Genomic DNA, 16,117 nt, shown 5'->3' on the forward strand with positions numbered 1-16,117 from the left:
TGCCAAGCATTTTGTACCTAATGGAATGAGTCATGTTGGAGGGTATGCAATACATCTGTAGCTATTTGGGGTATCGGCTGTGCTGCACAGCCGCCGCAATATGTCTGTGGAGGATGTTCACAGACATATGAGGGGTACACACCTGCCAAACTGATTGGCGGGCGCAAACAGCGCTCCCCACCGAGACTGCATACAGCGTTGGAGGTGGTGGCTACGGGGGCCGGGGGGGGAATCCCCTGACAACGAGTAGAACCCCTTGAGAATGAGCAGGAACTGTGAGTGTGGTATTACAGTAGGGGCATATTATGCTGACGGGCATGTGGGGGCATAAATAGGGTGCCAGGGCCATTACAGTAAGAGCATAATATGGTGACACGGGCATGTGGGGGCATAATATGGTGTCAGGGGCATTACAGTGGGAGCGTAATATGGTAACAGGAGCATTACTGTTGGTGCTTAATATGGTGACGGGCATTACAGTGGGGGCATAATATGGTGACGGGCATAACTGTGTGTGCTTAATATGGTGACGGGCATAACTGTGGGTGCTTAATATGGTGCAAGAGGCATTAATGCGTGGGGCATAATATGCTGCAAGGGGCATTATTACTTTGTGGTGTAAGGAACAATATGTTAGTGAAAAGTAGCCTTTTGCTGCAAGACCACACCCACTGCAGCAAAGCCACGCCTACTATAGTGAGGCCATCATTTTTAATGTATATGGTGGGGGGCACATTTTTTTTAGAATTTGCATTGCGAGCCAAATTGTATAGAAACGGCTTTGCCTGTATGATCTGTTATGCCGCTTTCAGATCGCAAATGCCGGATCCCACCCGGTAAGAGAAACGTGTCCTTACCGGGTGGGATCCGGCATTTGCTCAGTTTTGGTGGCTTTCCGACCCGGCAATATACCGGGTCGGTTGCCATAGCAGCGGGGGGGCGCAGCAGGGGTGGAGGCGGCGCTGGGAGATAAGCTCATCTCCTGCGCCGCCTCTCCCTATGCTGTGAATGGGAGCCGCGTCGCATCGAAGCGGCCCCCATTCACACTGCACCTGACCCGGTATTCAACCCAGTAATAACCCTTCTTTTTTACCGGGTTGAATTACCGGGTCAGGCGACCCGCTAATTCGGCCAAAGTGCTTTCACATCGCACACTGACCCGTTTCGACACGGCAATATACCGGTTTATTTGTGCGATGTGAAAGGGGTATTAGAAAGGAGAGGGGCGGAGTGAAACAACTCTGTGTGATTTGTCCTGTCAGGATAGGGGGCAGAATGATCCAGCTGTGTCTGTTTTGTCCTGTCAGGATGTGGGGGGCGGAATGATACCTCCCAACATGACCCTCTCCAGCAGGGACAGAATACTCTGCTCCTGGACTTCCCTCTTAATTTATGATTGCCATCACCTGTGCTGAAACACCTTTCTTAACCATTAACTAGTTCAACACAGGTGCTGGCAATCACAAATTAATAGAAAAGTTCAGGAGCATAGCATTGTGTCCCTCCTGGAGAGGGTCAAGTTGGGAGGTATGCAGTTCTATGTGATCTGTCCTGTCAGGAATGGATAGGGGGCGGAATAATTCAGCTCTGTGTGATCTGTCAGGCTAGGGGGCGGAATGATACAGCTATGTGTGATTTGTCCTAACAGAATAGAGGGCAGAATGATACAGCTTTGTGTGATTTGTCCTGTCAGGATAAGGGGCAGAATGATACAGCTCTGTTTGATTTTTCCTGTCAGGATAAGGGGCAGAATAATACAGCTCTGTGTGATCTGTCCTGACAGGATAAGGGGCAGAATGATTCAGCTCTGTGTGATCTGTCCTGTCAGGATAGGGGGCGGAATGATACAGCTCTCTGTGATCTGTCCTGTCAGGATAGAAGGCGGAATGACACAGCTATGTGTGATTTGTCCTATCAGAATAGAGGGCGGAATGATACAGCTCTGTGTGATTTGTCCTGTCAGGATAAGGGGCAGAATGTTACAGCTCTGTGTGATCTTTCCTGTCAGGATAAGGGGCAGAATAATACAGCTCTGTGTGATCTGTCCTGTCAGGATAAGAGGCAGAATGATTCAGCTCTGTGTGATCTGTCCTGTCAGCATAGGGGGCGGAATGATAGAGCTCTGTGTGCGTGATCTATTAGTCAGGACTCAGGAAAGGAACAAAAAGACTCCTATTATGATTGTATTGGGCTGTAGGGGCTACTCTTGTCACATCTGTATTGTTAGTGTAGATAGATGTTACCATAACCAGAGCCGGATTAAGGGGGGGGGGGGGGGTCCCGGGGATACGTACCCCTGGGCCCCCCTTCCCAAAAGAGGGCCCCCTGCCACACCACAGATCGGATCTCTCTTCTGATCCGATCTGTGGTGTTGTGCTCCCGTCCGCACTGCAGCACGGCCGTACAAACAGGACAGCTGAGCGATGGCTCAGCTGTTCAATAACGTATGAGTGAAGTAGGCTGCCCCAATGGTTGAGCAGCAGGCTGCTTCATTCATACATGATTGGAGAGCTGAGCCGTCGCTCTGCTGTCTGTGCGGTTGGCGGGGATGGGAGCGCAGTTCGTTCACTGGATGGGTATGTGAGTGACACCCCCCCCCTCCTCCTCCTCTCTTGAAAAGGGGCCCCACTGTTTTAAGTACCCCGGGCCCCCCAGTGACTTAATCTGGCTCTGACCATAACCAAATGATAGTGTACATAGCAGTAGCTAAATAGTCCATAGGTAAACTGATGCCGGCTATTACTGTAGGCCTCAGATGGACTCAGACACCTGGAGAAAGGTGAATCTGGAGACTCACTGGCCTATAAGATTTTGCTGTTAGCCTCCTTCCTATGTCCGACATGACGAGGAGACTGATAGGCACGATGCCACAGGAAGCTACTATAATATTCCTTTCTCTAACGTCCTAAGTGGATGCTGGGGACTCCGTAAGGACCATGGGGGATAGCGGCTCCGCAGGAGACTGGGCACATCTAAAGAAAGCTTTAGGACTAGCTGGTGTGCACTGGCTCCTCCCCCCATGACCCTCCTCCAAGCCTCAGTTAGATCTCTGTGCCCGAACGAGAAGGGTGCACACTAGGGGCTCTCCTGAGCTTCTTAGTGAAAGTTTTAGTTTAGGTTTTTTATATTCAGTGAGACCTGCTGGCAACAGGCTCACTGCATCGAGGGACTAAGGGGAGAAGAAGCGAGCACACCTGCGTGCACAGTGGATTGGGCTTCTTAGGCTACTGGACATTAGCTCCAGAGGGACGATCACAGGCCCAGCCTGGATGGGTCCCAGAGCCGCGCCGCCGGCCCCCTTGCAGAGCCAGAAGGCAGAAGAGGTCCGGAAAATCGGCGGCAGAAGACGTCCTGTCTTCAACAAGGTAGCGCACAGCACTGCAGCTGTGCGCCATTGCTCTCAGCACACTTCACACTCCGGTCACTGAGGGTGCAGGGCGCTGGGTGGGGGCGCCCTGAGACGCAATAAAAACACCTTAGATGGCAAAAAAATGCATCACATATAGCTCCTGGGCTATATGGATGCATTTAACCCCTGCCAGAATACATAGAAAAACGGGAGATAAGGCTGCCGATAAGGGGGCGGAGCTTATCTCCTCAGCACACTGGCGCCATTTTCCCTCACAGCTCCGTTGGAGGGAAGCTCCCTGTCTCTCCCCTGCAGTCACTACACTACAGAAAGGGTTAAAAAAGAGAGGGGGGGCACTAATTAAGCGCAGTATTAAAGATACAGCAGCTATAAGGGGAAAAACACTTATATAAGGTTATCCCTGTATATATATAGCGCTCTGGTGTGTGCTGGCAAACTCTCCCTCTGTCTCCCCAAAGGGCTAGTGGGGTCCTGTCCTCTATCAGAGCATTCCCTGTGTGTGTGCTGTGTGTCGGTACGTTTGTGTCGACATGTATGAGGAGAAAAATGATGTGGAGACGGAGCAGATTGCCTGTAATAGTGATGTCACCCCCTAGGGGGTCGACACCTGAGTGGGTGAACTGTTGGAAGGAATTACGTGATAGTGTCAGCTCTGTATAAAAGACAGTGGTTGACATGAGACAGCCGGCTACTCAGCTTGTGCCTGTCCAGACGTCTCATAGGCCGTCAGGGGCTCTAAAGCGCCCGTTACCTCAGATGGCAGATATAGACGCCGACACGGATACTGACTCCAGTGTCGACGGTGAAGAGACAAATGTGACTTCCAGTAGGGCCACACGTTACATGATTGAGGCAATGAAAAATGTTTTACACATTTCTGATAATACGAGTACCACCAAAAAGGGGTATTATGTTCGGTGAGGAAAAACTACCTGTAGTTTTCCTGAAGCTGAGAAATTAAATTAGGTGTGTGATGATGCGTGGTTTTCCCCCGATAACAACTGATAATTTCTAAAAAGTTATTGGCATTATATCCTTTCCCGCCAGAGGTTAGGGTGCGTTGGGAAACACCCCCAAGGGGGGATAAAGCGCTCACACGCTTGTAAGGGCTCTACCCTCTCCTGAGATGGCCGCCCTTAAGGATCCTGCTGATAGAAAGCAGGAGGGTATCCTAAAATGTATTTACACACATACTGGTGGTATACTGCGACCAGCAATAGCCTCAGCCTGGATGTGCAGTGCTGGGTTGGCGTGGTCGGATTCCCTGACTAAAAATATTGATACCCTAGATAGGGACAGTATATTTTTGCCTATAGAGCATTTAAAAGATGCATTTCTATATATGCGTGATGCACAGCGGAATATTTGCCGACTGGCATCAAGTCTAAGTGCGTTGTCCATTTCTACCAGTAGAGGGTTATGGACACGTCAGTGGTCAGGTGATGCGTATTCCAAACGGCATTTGGAAGTATTGCCTTATTAAGGGAGGAGTTATTTGGGGTCGGTCTTTCAGACCTGGTGGCCACGGCAACAGCTGGGAAATCCACGTTTGTACCCCAGGTCGCCTCTCAACATAAGAAGACGCCGTATTATCAGGCGCAGTCTTTTCATGGGCAAGCGGGCAAAAGGTTCCTCATTTCTGCCCCGTGACAGAGGGAGTGGAAAAAGGCTGCAGAAATCGGCCAGTTCCCAGGAACAGAAACCCTCTCCTGCCTCTGCCAAGCCCTCAGTATGACGCTGGGGCTTTACAAGCAGAATCAGGCACGGTGGGGGGCCCGTCTCAATGAATTTCAGCGCGCAGTGGGCTCACTCGCAAGTAGACCCCTGGATCCTTCAGGTGATATCTCAGGGGTACAAATTAGAATTCGAGACGTCTCCCCCTCGCCGTTTCCTAAAGTCGGCTTTACCGATGTCTCCTTCTGACACGGAGACAGTTTTGGAAGCCATTCACAAGCTGTATTCCCAGCAGGTGATAATCAAGGTACCCCTCCTGCAACAGGGAACGGGGTATTATTCCACACTGTTGTGGTACCGAAGCCAGACGGCTCGGTGAGACCGATTCTAAATCTAAAATCTTTGAACACTTACATACAGAGGTTCAAATTCAAGATTGAGTCACTAAGAGCAGTGATTGCGAACCTGGAAGAAGGGGACTACATGATGTCTCGGGACATCAAGGATGCTTACCTTCATGTCAAAATTTACCCTTCTCACCAATGGACGGTCTACGGCACCCCGGGTCTTTACCAAGGTAATGGCCGAAATGATGATATTCCTTCGAAGGAAGGGAGTTTTAGTTATCCCTTACTTGGACGATTCCCTGATAAGGGTAAGATCCAGGGAACAGTTGGAGGTCGGTGTAGCACTATCTCAGGTAGTGTTGCGGCAGCACGATTGGATTCTCAATATTCCAAAATCGCAGCTGGTTCCGACGACTTGTCTTCTGTTCCTAGGAATGATCCTGGACACCGTCCAGAAAAAGGTGTTTCTCCCGGAGGAGAAAGCCAGGGAGTTATCCGAGCTAGTCAGGAACCTCCTAAAACCGAGCCAAGTCTCAGTGCATCAATGCACAAGGGTTCTGGGTAAAATGGTGGCTTCCTACGAAGCAATCCCATTCGGCAGATTCCACGCAAGAACTTTCCAGTGGGACCTGCTGGACAAATGGTCCGGGTTGCATCTTCAGATGCATCAGCGGATAACCCTGTCACCAAGGACAAGGGTATCCCTCCTGTGGTGGTTGCAGAGTGCTCATCTTCTAGAGGGCCGCAGATTCGGCATTCAGGACTGGGTCCTGGTGACCACGGATGCCAGCCTGCGAGGCTGGGGAGCAGTCACACAGGGAAGGAATATCCAGGGCTTATGGTCAAGCCTGGAGACATCACTTCACATAAATATCCTGAAGCTAAGGGCCATTTACAATGCTCTAAGCTTAGCAAGACCTCTGCTTCAAGGTCAGCCGGTGTTGATCCAGTCGGACAACATCACGGCAGTCACCCACGTAAACAGACAGGGTGGCACAAGAAGCAGGAGGGCAATGGCAGAAGCTGCAAGGATTCTTCGCTGGGCGGAAAATCATGTGATAGCACTGTCAGCAGTATTCATTCCGGGAGTGGACAACTGGGAAGCAGATTTCCTCAGCACGACCTCCACCCGGGAGAGTGGGGACTTTACCCAGAAGTCTTCCACATGATTATAAACCGTTGGGAAAAACTCGACAGGTATTGCGCCAGGTCAAGGGACCCTCAGGCAATAGCTGTAGACGCTCTGGTAACACCGTGGGTGTACCAGTCAGTGTATGTGTTCCCTCCTCTGCCTCTCATACCCAAGGTACTGAGATTGATAAGATGGAAAGGAGTAAGCACTATATTCGTGGCTCCGGATTGGCCAAGAAGTACTTGGTAACCAGAACTTCAAGAGATGCTCACGGAGGATCCGTGGCCTCTACCTCTAAGAAGGGACCTGCTCCAGCAAGGACCCTGTCTGTTCCAAGACTTACCGCGGCTGCGTTTGACGGCATGGCGGTTGAACGCCGGATCCTGAAGGAAAAAAGGCATTCCGGATGAAGTCATCCCTATCCTGATCAAAGCCAGGAAGGATGTAACCGCAAAACATTATCACCGCATTTGGCGAAAATATGTTGCGTGGTGCGAGGCCAGTAAGGCCCGACGGAGGAAATTCAACTGGGTCGATTCCTACATTTCCTGCAAACAGGAGTGTCTATGGGCCTGAAATTGGGGTCCATTAAGGTTCAAATTTCGGCTCTGTCAATTTTCTTCCAAAAAGAACTAGCTTCAGTCCCTGAAGTTCAGACGTTTGTAAAAGGGGTACTGCATATACAGCCTCCTTTTGTGCCTCCAGTGGCACTTTGGGATCTCAATGTAGTTTTTGGGTTCCAAAAGTCACATTGGTTTGAACCACTTAAATCTGTGGAGTTAAAATATCTCACATGGAAAGTGGTCATGCTGTTGGCCCTGGCCTGGGCCAGGCGCGTGTCAGAATTGGCGGCTTTATCCTGTAAAAGCCCTTATCTGATTTTCCATTCGGACAGGGCGGAATTGAGGATTCGTCCTCAGTTTCTCCCTAAGGTGGTTTCAGCGTTCACCTGAACCAACCTATTGTGGTGCCTGCGGCTACTAGGGACTTGGAGGACTCCAAGTTGCTAGACGTTGTCAGGGCCCTGAAAATATATGTTTCCAGGACGGCTGGAGTCAGGAAATCTGACTCGCTGTTTATCCTGTATGCACCCAACAAGCTGGGTGCTCCTGCTTCTAAGCAGACTATTGCTCGTTGGATTTGTAGTACAATTCAGCTTGCACATTCTGTGGCAGGCCTGCCACAGCCAAAAATCTGTAAATGCCCACTCCACAAGGAAGGTGGGCTCATCTTGGGCGGCTGCCCGAGGGGTCTCGGCTTTACAACTTTGCCGAGCAGCTACTTGGTCAGGAGCAAATACGTTTGTAAAATTCTACAAATTTGATACCCTGGCTGAGGAGGACCTGGAGTTCTCTCATTTGGTGCTGCAGAGTCATCCGCACTCTCCCGCCCGTTTGGGAGCTTTGGTATAATCCCCATGGTCCTTACGGAGTCCCCAGCATCCACTTAGGACGTTAGAGAAAATAAGAATTTACTTACCGATAATTCTATTTCTCGTAGTCCGTAGTGGATGCTGGGCGCCCATTCCAAGTGCGGATTGTCTGCAATACTGGTACATAGTTATTATTACCAAAAAAATTACCAAAAAAATTCGGGTTATTGCTGTAGTGAGCCATCTTTTCTAGAGGCTCCTCTGTTATCATGCTGTTAACTGGGTTCAGATCACAAGTTGTACAGTGTGATTGGTGTGGCTGGTATGAGTCTTACCCGGGATTCAAAATCCTTCCTTATTGTGTACGCTCGTCCGGGCACAGTATCCTAACTGAGGCTTGGAGGAGGGTCATGGGGGTAGGAGCCAGTGCTCACCAGATAGTCCTAAAGCTTTCTTTAGATGTGCCCAGTCTCCTGCGGAGCCGCTATCCCCCATGGTCCTTACGGAGTCCCCAGCATCCACTACGGACTACGAGAAATAGAATTATCGGTAAGTAAATTCTTATTATTACAGGAAGCCTGCGTGTAACACTAATCATACCTTGCCTAAGAAGTGCTTTCTGTAGACTCGCGCTGTGGGGTCAGACTGGAGAATTCGCAATCTGTCGTATGGAGCCGTGATATCAGACTCCGGGGAAGGCAGGGTGTGACTGACACCCTCTATCCAGTATCCACCAAGCGGGGGCACAATCAGGAGAGGAAGGGGGCGGCCTCTTCTTAATACCTGTGGGGAAATTCAGGAGGAGAACTGTAGGTGAATGAATTAGGAAACACGCGGGGGAATGAAACAGAAACAAGTTTGGAAAAGTAAAAGATTTATTACATGGAATTAATTAAACAATAATAAAAAAAAGAAACAAAAAGATCCATATTAGTAAAGGTTTGCCTCTCACCTCATGGATGTCGGGGTGTTCCGTGTCTTCGCCCTTTCTCTGCAATAATGAAAAGACAACTCTGGAAATCAGGGTTATTATGGTATACAAGGTCTCTGGGCCATTGCAACCCTTAAATGCTTGCTGTGGGTCCCAAGCCAAATCCTTAGTACACTTTCCTTACCTACCACCTACCTAGCCCGCTTATCCTACACATACACCAGACGCAGAGGCATACAGTCTGCATTCTGAGGAATAATGGCTGCCTTTTATGCTAGCAGACGTTGGGCATACCGTAATCTTTTTTCCTGTTTCACTCTCAGATTATCTATGAAAATAATCTTTCTGGCTCACTGGATAGGTAAAACCATTATGTTGAGTACAATTTCTGGAAATAACTTAGTATAAGACTTTTGTACTGTAAATAAGACTTTTCCCTGAAATTACATAATGAAACATCAGAAACACACTGTACATTTGCTGCACTGCAGATATGTTGTAAATGACTTTACTTAGCAAGTTGTATAATGATGGAAACAAATTGCACATGGGCCCTGACATGTAAGTTAAATCTCCTTGCTCAAGACTCTAAAACAATGAATTATTAACCATCAGGAGCTCCAACCTAAAGTCATTAATATATACTTCACTGTAGCATTAGCCACTGTAGCACTTGCTCACTGTAGCATAAGGCATTTTAATAATCTCAAAGGATGTCACTGTGTGCTACAGACCCTACCCCCCCCCCCCCCATCCCCAAATACAGCACTGTGCGTGATCATTGAGGAGAGGATGCTCTGTGTGATGTGTTAGTGACTAGAAGGGTGGAGTGATACAGCTCTGTGTGATCTGTCAGTGATGAGAGGGGCGGAGTGATACAGCTCTGAGTGATCTGTCAGTGAGGACAGGGCGGAGTGATACAGCTCTGTGTAATCTGTCAGTGAGGAGAGGGACAGAATGATACAGCTCTGTGTGATCTGTCAGTGAGAAGAGGGGCGGAGTGATACAGCTATGTGTGATCTGTCAGTGATGAGAGGGACGGAATGATACAGCTCTGTGTGATCTGTCAGTGAGGAGAGGGGCGGAGTGATACAGCTCTGTGTGATCTGTCAGTGAGGAGATAGGTGGAGTGATACAGCTCTGTGTGATCTGTCAGTGAGTAGAGGGGCGGAGTGATACACCTCTGTGTGATCTGTTAGTGAGGAGAGGGGCGGAATGATACAGCTCTGTGTGATCTGTCAGTGAGGATAGGGATGGAGTGATACAGCTCTGTGGGATCTGTTAGTGAGGAGAGAGGTGGAGTGATACACCTCTGTGTGATCTGTTAGTGAGGAGAGGGGTGGAGTCATACAGCTCTGTGTGTGATCTGTCAGTGATGAGAGGGACGGAGTGATACAGCTCTGTGTGATCTGTTAGTGAGGAGAGGGATGGAGTGATACAGCTCTGTGTGATCTGTCAGTGAGGAGAGGGGTGAAGTGATACAGCTCTGTGATCTGTTAGTGAAGAGAGGGGTGGAGTGATACAGCTCTGTGGGATCTATCAGTGAGGAGAGGGGCGGAGTGATACACCTCTGTGTGATCTGTTAGTGAGGAGAGGGGCGGAATGATACAGCTCTGTGTGATCTGTCAGTGAGGAGAGGGGCGGAGTGATACAGCTCTGTGTGATCTGTCAGTGAGGAGAGGGGCGGAATGATACAGCTCTGTGGGATCTGTCAGTGAGGAGAGGGCGGAGTGATACAGCTCTGTGTGATCTGTCAGTGAGGAGAGGGATGGAGTGATACAGCTCTGTGTGATCTGTTAGTGAGGAGAGGGGCGGAATGATACACCTCTGTGTGATCTGTCAGTGAGGAGAGGGATGGAGTGATACAGCTCTGTGCGATCTGTCAGTGAGGAGAGGGATGGAGTGATACAGCTCTGTGTGATCTGTTAGTGAGGAGAGGGATGACGTGATACAACTCTGTGATATGTCAGTGAGGAGAGGGATGGAGTGATACAGCTCTGTGTGATCTGTCAGTGAGGAGAGGGATGGAGTGATACAGCTCTGTGTGATCTGTTAGTGAGGAGAGGGATGACGTGATACAACTCTGTGATATGTCAGTGAGGAGAGGGATGGAGTGATACAGCTCTGTGTGATCTGTTAGTGAGGAGAGGGGTGGAGTGATACAGCTCTGTGATCTGTTAGTGAAGAGAGGGGCGGAGTGATACAGCTCTGTGGTATCTGTCAGTGAGGAGAGGGGCGGAGTGATACACCTCTGTGTGATCTGTTAGTGAGGAGAGGGGCGGAGTGATACAGCTCTGTGTGATCTGTCAGTGAGGAGAGGGGCGGAGTGATACAGTGGTCTGTGTGTGATCTGTCAGTGAGGAGAGGGGCGGAGTGATACAGTGGTCTGTGTGTGATCTGTTCCTGAGGAGAGGGACGGAGTGATACAGCTCTGTGAGATCTGTTAGTGAGGAGAGGGGTGGAGTGATACAGCTCTGTGAGATCTGTTAGTGAGGAGAGGGGTGGAGTGATACAGCTCTGTGAGATCTGTTAGTGAAGAGAGGGGTGGAGTGATACAGCTCTGTGTGATCTGTCAGTGAAGAGAGGGGCGGAGTGATGCAGCTCTGTGTGATCTGTCAGTGAGGAGAGGGGCGGAGTGATACAGCTCTGTGTGATCTGTCAGTGAAGAGAGGGGCGGAGTGATGCAGCTCTGTGTGATCTGTCAGTGAGGAGAGGGGCGGTGTGATACAGCTCTGCGTGATCTGTCAGTGAGGAGAGGGGCGGAGTGATACAGTGCTCTGTGTGTGATCTGTCAGCGAGGAGAGGGGCGGAGTGATACAGTGGTCTGTGTGTGATCTGTCAGTGAGGCGAGGGGTGGAGTGATACAGCTCTGTGTGATCTGTCAGTGAGGAGAGGGGTGGAGTGATACAGCTCTGTGTGATCTGTCAGTGAGGAGAGTGGCGGAATGATACAGCTCTGTGTGATCTGTCAGTGAGGAGAGGGGTAGAGTGATACAGCTCTGTTTGATATGTCAGTGAGGAGAGGGGCGGAGTGATACAGCTCTGCGTGATCTGTTCCTGAGGAGAGGGGCGGAGTGATACAGTGGTCTGTGTGTGATCTGTCAGTGAGGAGAGGGGCGGAGTGATATAGTGGTCTGTGTGTGATCTGTCAGTGAGGCGAGGGGTGGAGTGATACAGCTCTGTGTGATCTGTCAGTGAGGAGAGGGGCGGAGTGATACAGCTCTGTGTGATCTGTTCCTGAGGAGAGGGACGGAGTGATACAGCTCTGTGTGATCTGTCAGTGAGGAGAGGGACGGAGTGATACAGCTCTGTGAGATCTGTTAGTGAGTAGAGGGGTGGAGTGATACAGCTCTGTGTGATCTGTCAGTGAGACGAGGGGTGGAGTGATACAGCTCTGTGTGATCTGTCAGTGAAGAGAGGGGCGGAGTGATGCAGCTCTGTGTGATCTGTCAGTGAAGAGAGGGGTGGAGTGATACAGCTCTGTGTGATCTGTCAGTGAGGAGAGGGGCGGAGTGATACAGCTCTGTGTGATCTGTCAGTGAGGAGAGGGGAGGAGTGATACAGTGGTCTGTGTGTGATCTGTCAGTGAGGAGAGGGACGGAGTGATACAGCTCTGTGTGATCTGTCAGTGAAGAGAGGGGCGGAGTGATACAGCTCTGTGTGATCTGTCAGTGAAGAGAGGGGCGGAGTGATACAGCTCTGTGTAATCTGTCAGTGAAGAGAGGGGCGGAGTGATGCAGCTCTGTGTGATCTGTCAGTGAGGAGAGGGGCGGTGTGATACAGCTCTGTGTGATCTGTCAGTGAGGAGAGGGGAGGAGTGATACAGTGGTCTGTGTGTGATCTGTCAGTGAGGAGAGGGGTGGAGTGATACAGCTCTGTGAGATCTGTTAGTGAGGAGAGGGGTGGAGTGATACAGCTCTGTGTGATCTGTCAGTGAAGAGAGGGGCGGAGTGATGCAGCTCTGTGTGTGATCTGTCAGTGAGGCGAAGGGTGGAGTGATACAGCTCTGTGTGATCTGTCAGTGAGGAGAGGGGTGGAGTGATACAGCTCTGTGTGATCTGTCAGTGAGGAGAGTGGCGGAATGATACAGCTCTGTGTGATCTGTCAGTGAGGAAAGGGGCGGTGTAATACAGCTCTGTGTGATATGTCAGTGAGGAGAGGGGCGGAGTGATACAGCTCTGCGTAATCTGTAAGTGAGGAGAGGGGCGGAGTGATACAGTGGTCTGTGTGTGATCTGTCAGTGAGGAGAGGGGCAGAGTGATATAGTGGTCTGTGTGTGATCTGTCAGTGAGGCGAGGGGTGGAGTGATACAGCTCTGTGTGATCTGTCAGTGAGGAGAGGGGCGGAGTGATACAGCTCTGTGTGATATGTCAATGAGGAGAGGGACGGAGTGATACAGCTCTGTGTGATCTGTTAGTGAGGAGAGGGGTGGAGTGATACAGTGGTCTGTGTGTGATCTGTCAGTGAGGCGAGGGGTGGAGTGATACAGCTCTGTGTGATCTGTCAGTGATGAGAGGGGCGGAGTGATACAGCTCTGATCTGTCAGTGAGGATAGGGATGGAGTGATACAGCTCTGTGTGATATGTCAGTGAGGAGAGGGGCGGAATGATACAGCTCTGTGGGATCTGTTAGTGAGGAGAGGGACGGAGTGATACAGCTCTGTGTGATATGTCAGTGAGGAGAGGGATGGAGTGATACAGCTCTGTGTGATATGTCAGTGATGAGAGGGACGGAATGATACAGCTCTGTGTGAGCTGTTAGTGAGGAGAGGGGTGGAGTAATACAGCTCTGTGTGATCGGTTAGTGAGGAGAGGGGTGAAGTGATACAGCTCTGTGTGATATGTCAGTGAGGAGAGGGGCGGAGTGATATAGTGGTCTGTGTGTGATCTGTTAGTGAAGAGAGGGGTGGAGTGATACAGCTCTGTGGGATCTGTCAGTGAGGAGAGGGGCGGAGTGATACAGCTCTGTGTGATCTGTCAGTGAGGAGAGGGGCGGAGTGATACAGTGGTCTGTGTGTGATCTGTCAGTGAGGAGAGGGGCGGAGTGATACAGTGCTCTGTGTGTGATCTGTTCCTGAGGAGAGGGACGGAGTGATACAGCTCTGTGTGATCTGTCAGTGAGGAGAGGGACGGAGTGATACAGCTCTGTGTGATCTGTCAGTGAGGAGAGGGGCGGAGTGATACAGTGGTCTGTGTGTGATCTGTCAGTGAGGAGAGGGGCAGAGTGATATAGTGGTCTGTGTGTGATCTGTCAGTGAGACGAGGGGTGGAGTGATACAGCTCTGTGTGATCTGTCAGTGAGGAGAGGGGTGGAGTGATACAGCTCTGTGTGATCTGTTAGTGAGGAGAGGGGCGGAATGATACAGCTCTTTGTGATCTGTCAGTGAGGAGAGGGGCGGAGTGATACAGCTCTGTGTGATCTGTCACTGAGGAGATAGGTGGAGTGATACAGCTCTGTGTGAAATGTCAGTGAGTAGAGGGGCGGAGTGATACACCTCTGTGTGATCTGTCAGTGAGGAGAGGGGCGGAGTGATACAGCTCTGTGTGATATGTCAATGAGGAGAGGGGTGGAGTGATACAGCTCTGTGTGATCTGTTAGTGAGTAGAGGGGTGGAGTGATACAGCTCTGTGCGATCTGTCAGTGAGGAGAGGGGCGGAGTGATACAGCTCTGTGTGATATGTCAATGAGGAGAGGGGCGGAGTGATACAGTGGTCTGTGTGTGATCTGTCAGTGAGGAGAGGGGCAGAGTGCTATAGTGGTCTGTGTGTGATCTGTCAGTGAGACGAGGGGTGGAGTGATACAGCTCTGTGTGATCTGTCAGTGAGGAGAGGGGTGGAGTGATACAGCTCTGTGTGATCTGTTAGTGAGGAGAGGGATGGAGTGATACAGTGCTCTGTGTGATCTGTCAGTGAGGAGAGGGGCGGAGTGATACAGCTCTGTGTGATATGTCAATGAGGAGAGGGGTGGAGTGATACAGCTCTGTGTGATCTGTTAGTGAGTAGAGGGGTGGAGTGATACAGCTCTGTGCGATCTGTCAGTGAGGAGAGGGGCGGAGTGATACAGCTCTGTGTGATATGTCAATGAGGAGAGGGGTGGAGTGATACAGCTCTGTGTGATCTGTTAGTGAGTAGAGGGGTGGAGTGATACAGCTCTGTGCGATCTGTCAGTGAGGAGAGGGGTGGAGTGATACAGTGCTCTGTGTGTGATCTGTTCCTGAGGAGAGGGACGGAGTGATACAGCTCTGTGTGATCTGTTAGTGAGGAGAGGGGTGGAGTGATACAGCTCTGTGTGATCTGTCAGTGAAGAGAGGGGCGGAGTGATGCAGCTCTGTGTGATCTGTCAGTGAGGAGAGGGGTGGAGTGATACAGCTCTGTGTGATCTGTCAGTGAGGAGAGTGGCGGAATGATACAGCTCTGTGTGATCTGTCAGTGAGGAGAGGGGCGGAGTGATACAGCTCTGTGTGATATGTCAGTGAGGAGAGGGGCGGAGTGATACAGCTCTGTGTGATCTGTCAGTGAGGAGAGGGGCTGAGTGATACAGCTCTGTGTGATCTGTCAGTGAGGAGAGGGGCGGAGTGATACAGCTCTGCGTGATCTGTAAGTGAGGAGAGGGGCGGAGTGATACAGCTCTGTGTGATCTGTCAGTGAGGAGAGAGGTGGAGTGATACAGCTCTGTGTGATCTGTTACTGAGGAGAGGGGCGGAGTGATACAGTGGTCTGTGTGTGATCTGTCAGTGAAGAGAGGGGCGGAGTGATGCAGCTCTGCGTGATCTGTCAGTGAGGAGAGGGGCGGAGTGATACAGTGGTCTGTGTGTGATCTGTCAGTGAGGAGAGGGGCGGAGTGATATAGTGGTCTGTGTATGATCTGTCAGTGAGACGAGGGTTGGAGTGATACAGCTCTGTGTGATCTATTAGTGAAGAGAGGGGCAGAGTGATACAGTGGTCTGTGTGGGATCTGTCAGTGAGTAGAGCGGCGGAGTTATACATCTCTGTGTGATGTGTTAGTGAGTAGAAGGGCGTGTGGAGATGTGTGCAAGTTTGTCTGTCCCCAGCGTTGGTTGGTCAACAGCGGTGGGTGTCTGGTGCAAGCAGCAATGGGCAGCGCTGTAGCAGCAGCGCTTCAAACTTGGCGCCGTTTTGGCAGCCAATTGGAAGCGCAGACGGTGTGATTTTGAACCCAGCGCTGTCCGTGAGCCAATCATGGCTCACGGGGCGCCGGCCATTGGGAAGTGGGGCGCGGCGAGCCAATCGGCGTTCGCTGCGTCATAGGCCCCACCCCCAGTGAGTGACATC

At 50.7% G+C, this 16,117-nt stretch overlaps 1 protein-coding gene across 2 annotated transcripts in view; it reads right to left on the minus strand.

The window, feature by feature from the left end:
• LOC135056909 (rap1 GTPase-activating protein 1-like) overlaps positions 1 to 16,117 on the minus strand; it is a 311,987-nt gene that overhangs the window by 240,025 nt on the left and 55,845 nt on the right. For both annotated transcript variants that reach the window (XM_063962680.1, XM_063962681.1), the window contains exons 5-6: positions 8,848 to 8,886; positions 8,496 to 8,678 (exon numbers count right to left, since the gene is read on the minus strand). In XM_063962680.1, coding sequence (XP_063818750.1) covers positions 8,496 to 8,678; positions 8,848 to 8,886 — 222 coding nt within the window. The remainder of the gene's footprint in view (positions 1 to 8,495; positions 8,679 to 8,847; positions 8,887 to 16,117) is intronic.

This window comes from Pseudophryne corroboree, chromosome 3 (genome assembly GCF_028390025.1).
Source record: "Pseudophryne corroboree isolate aPseCor3 chromosome 3, aPseCor3.hap2, whole genome shotgun sequence".
NCBI lineage: Eukaryota > Metazoa > Chordata > Amphibia > Anura > Myobatrachidae > Pseudophryne > Pseudophryne corroboree.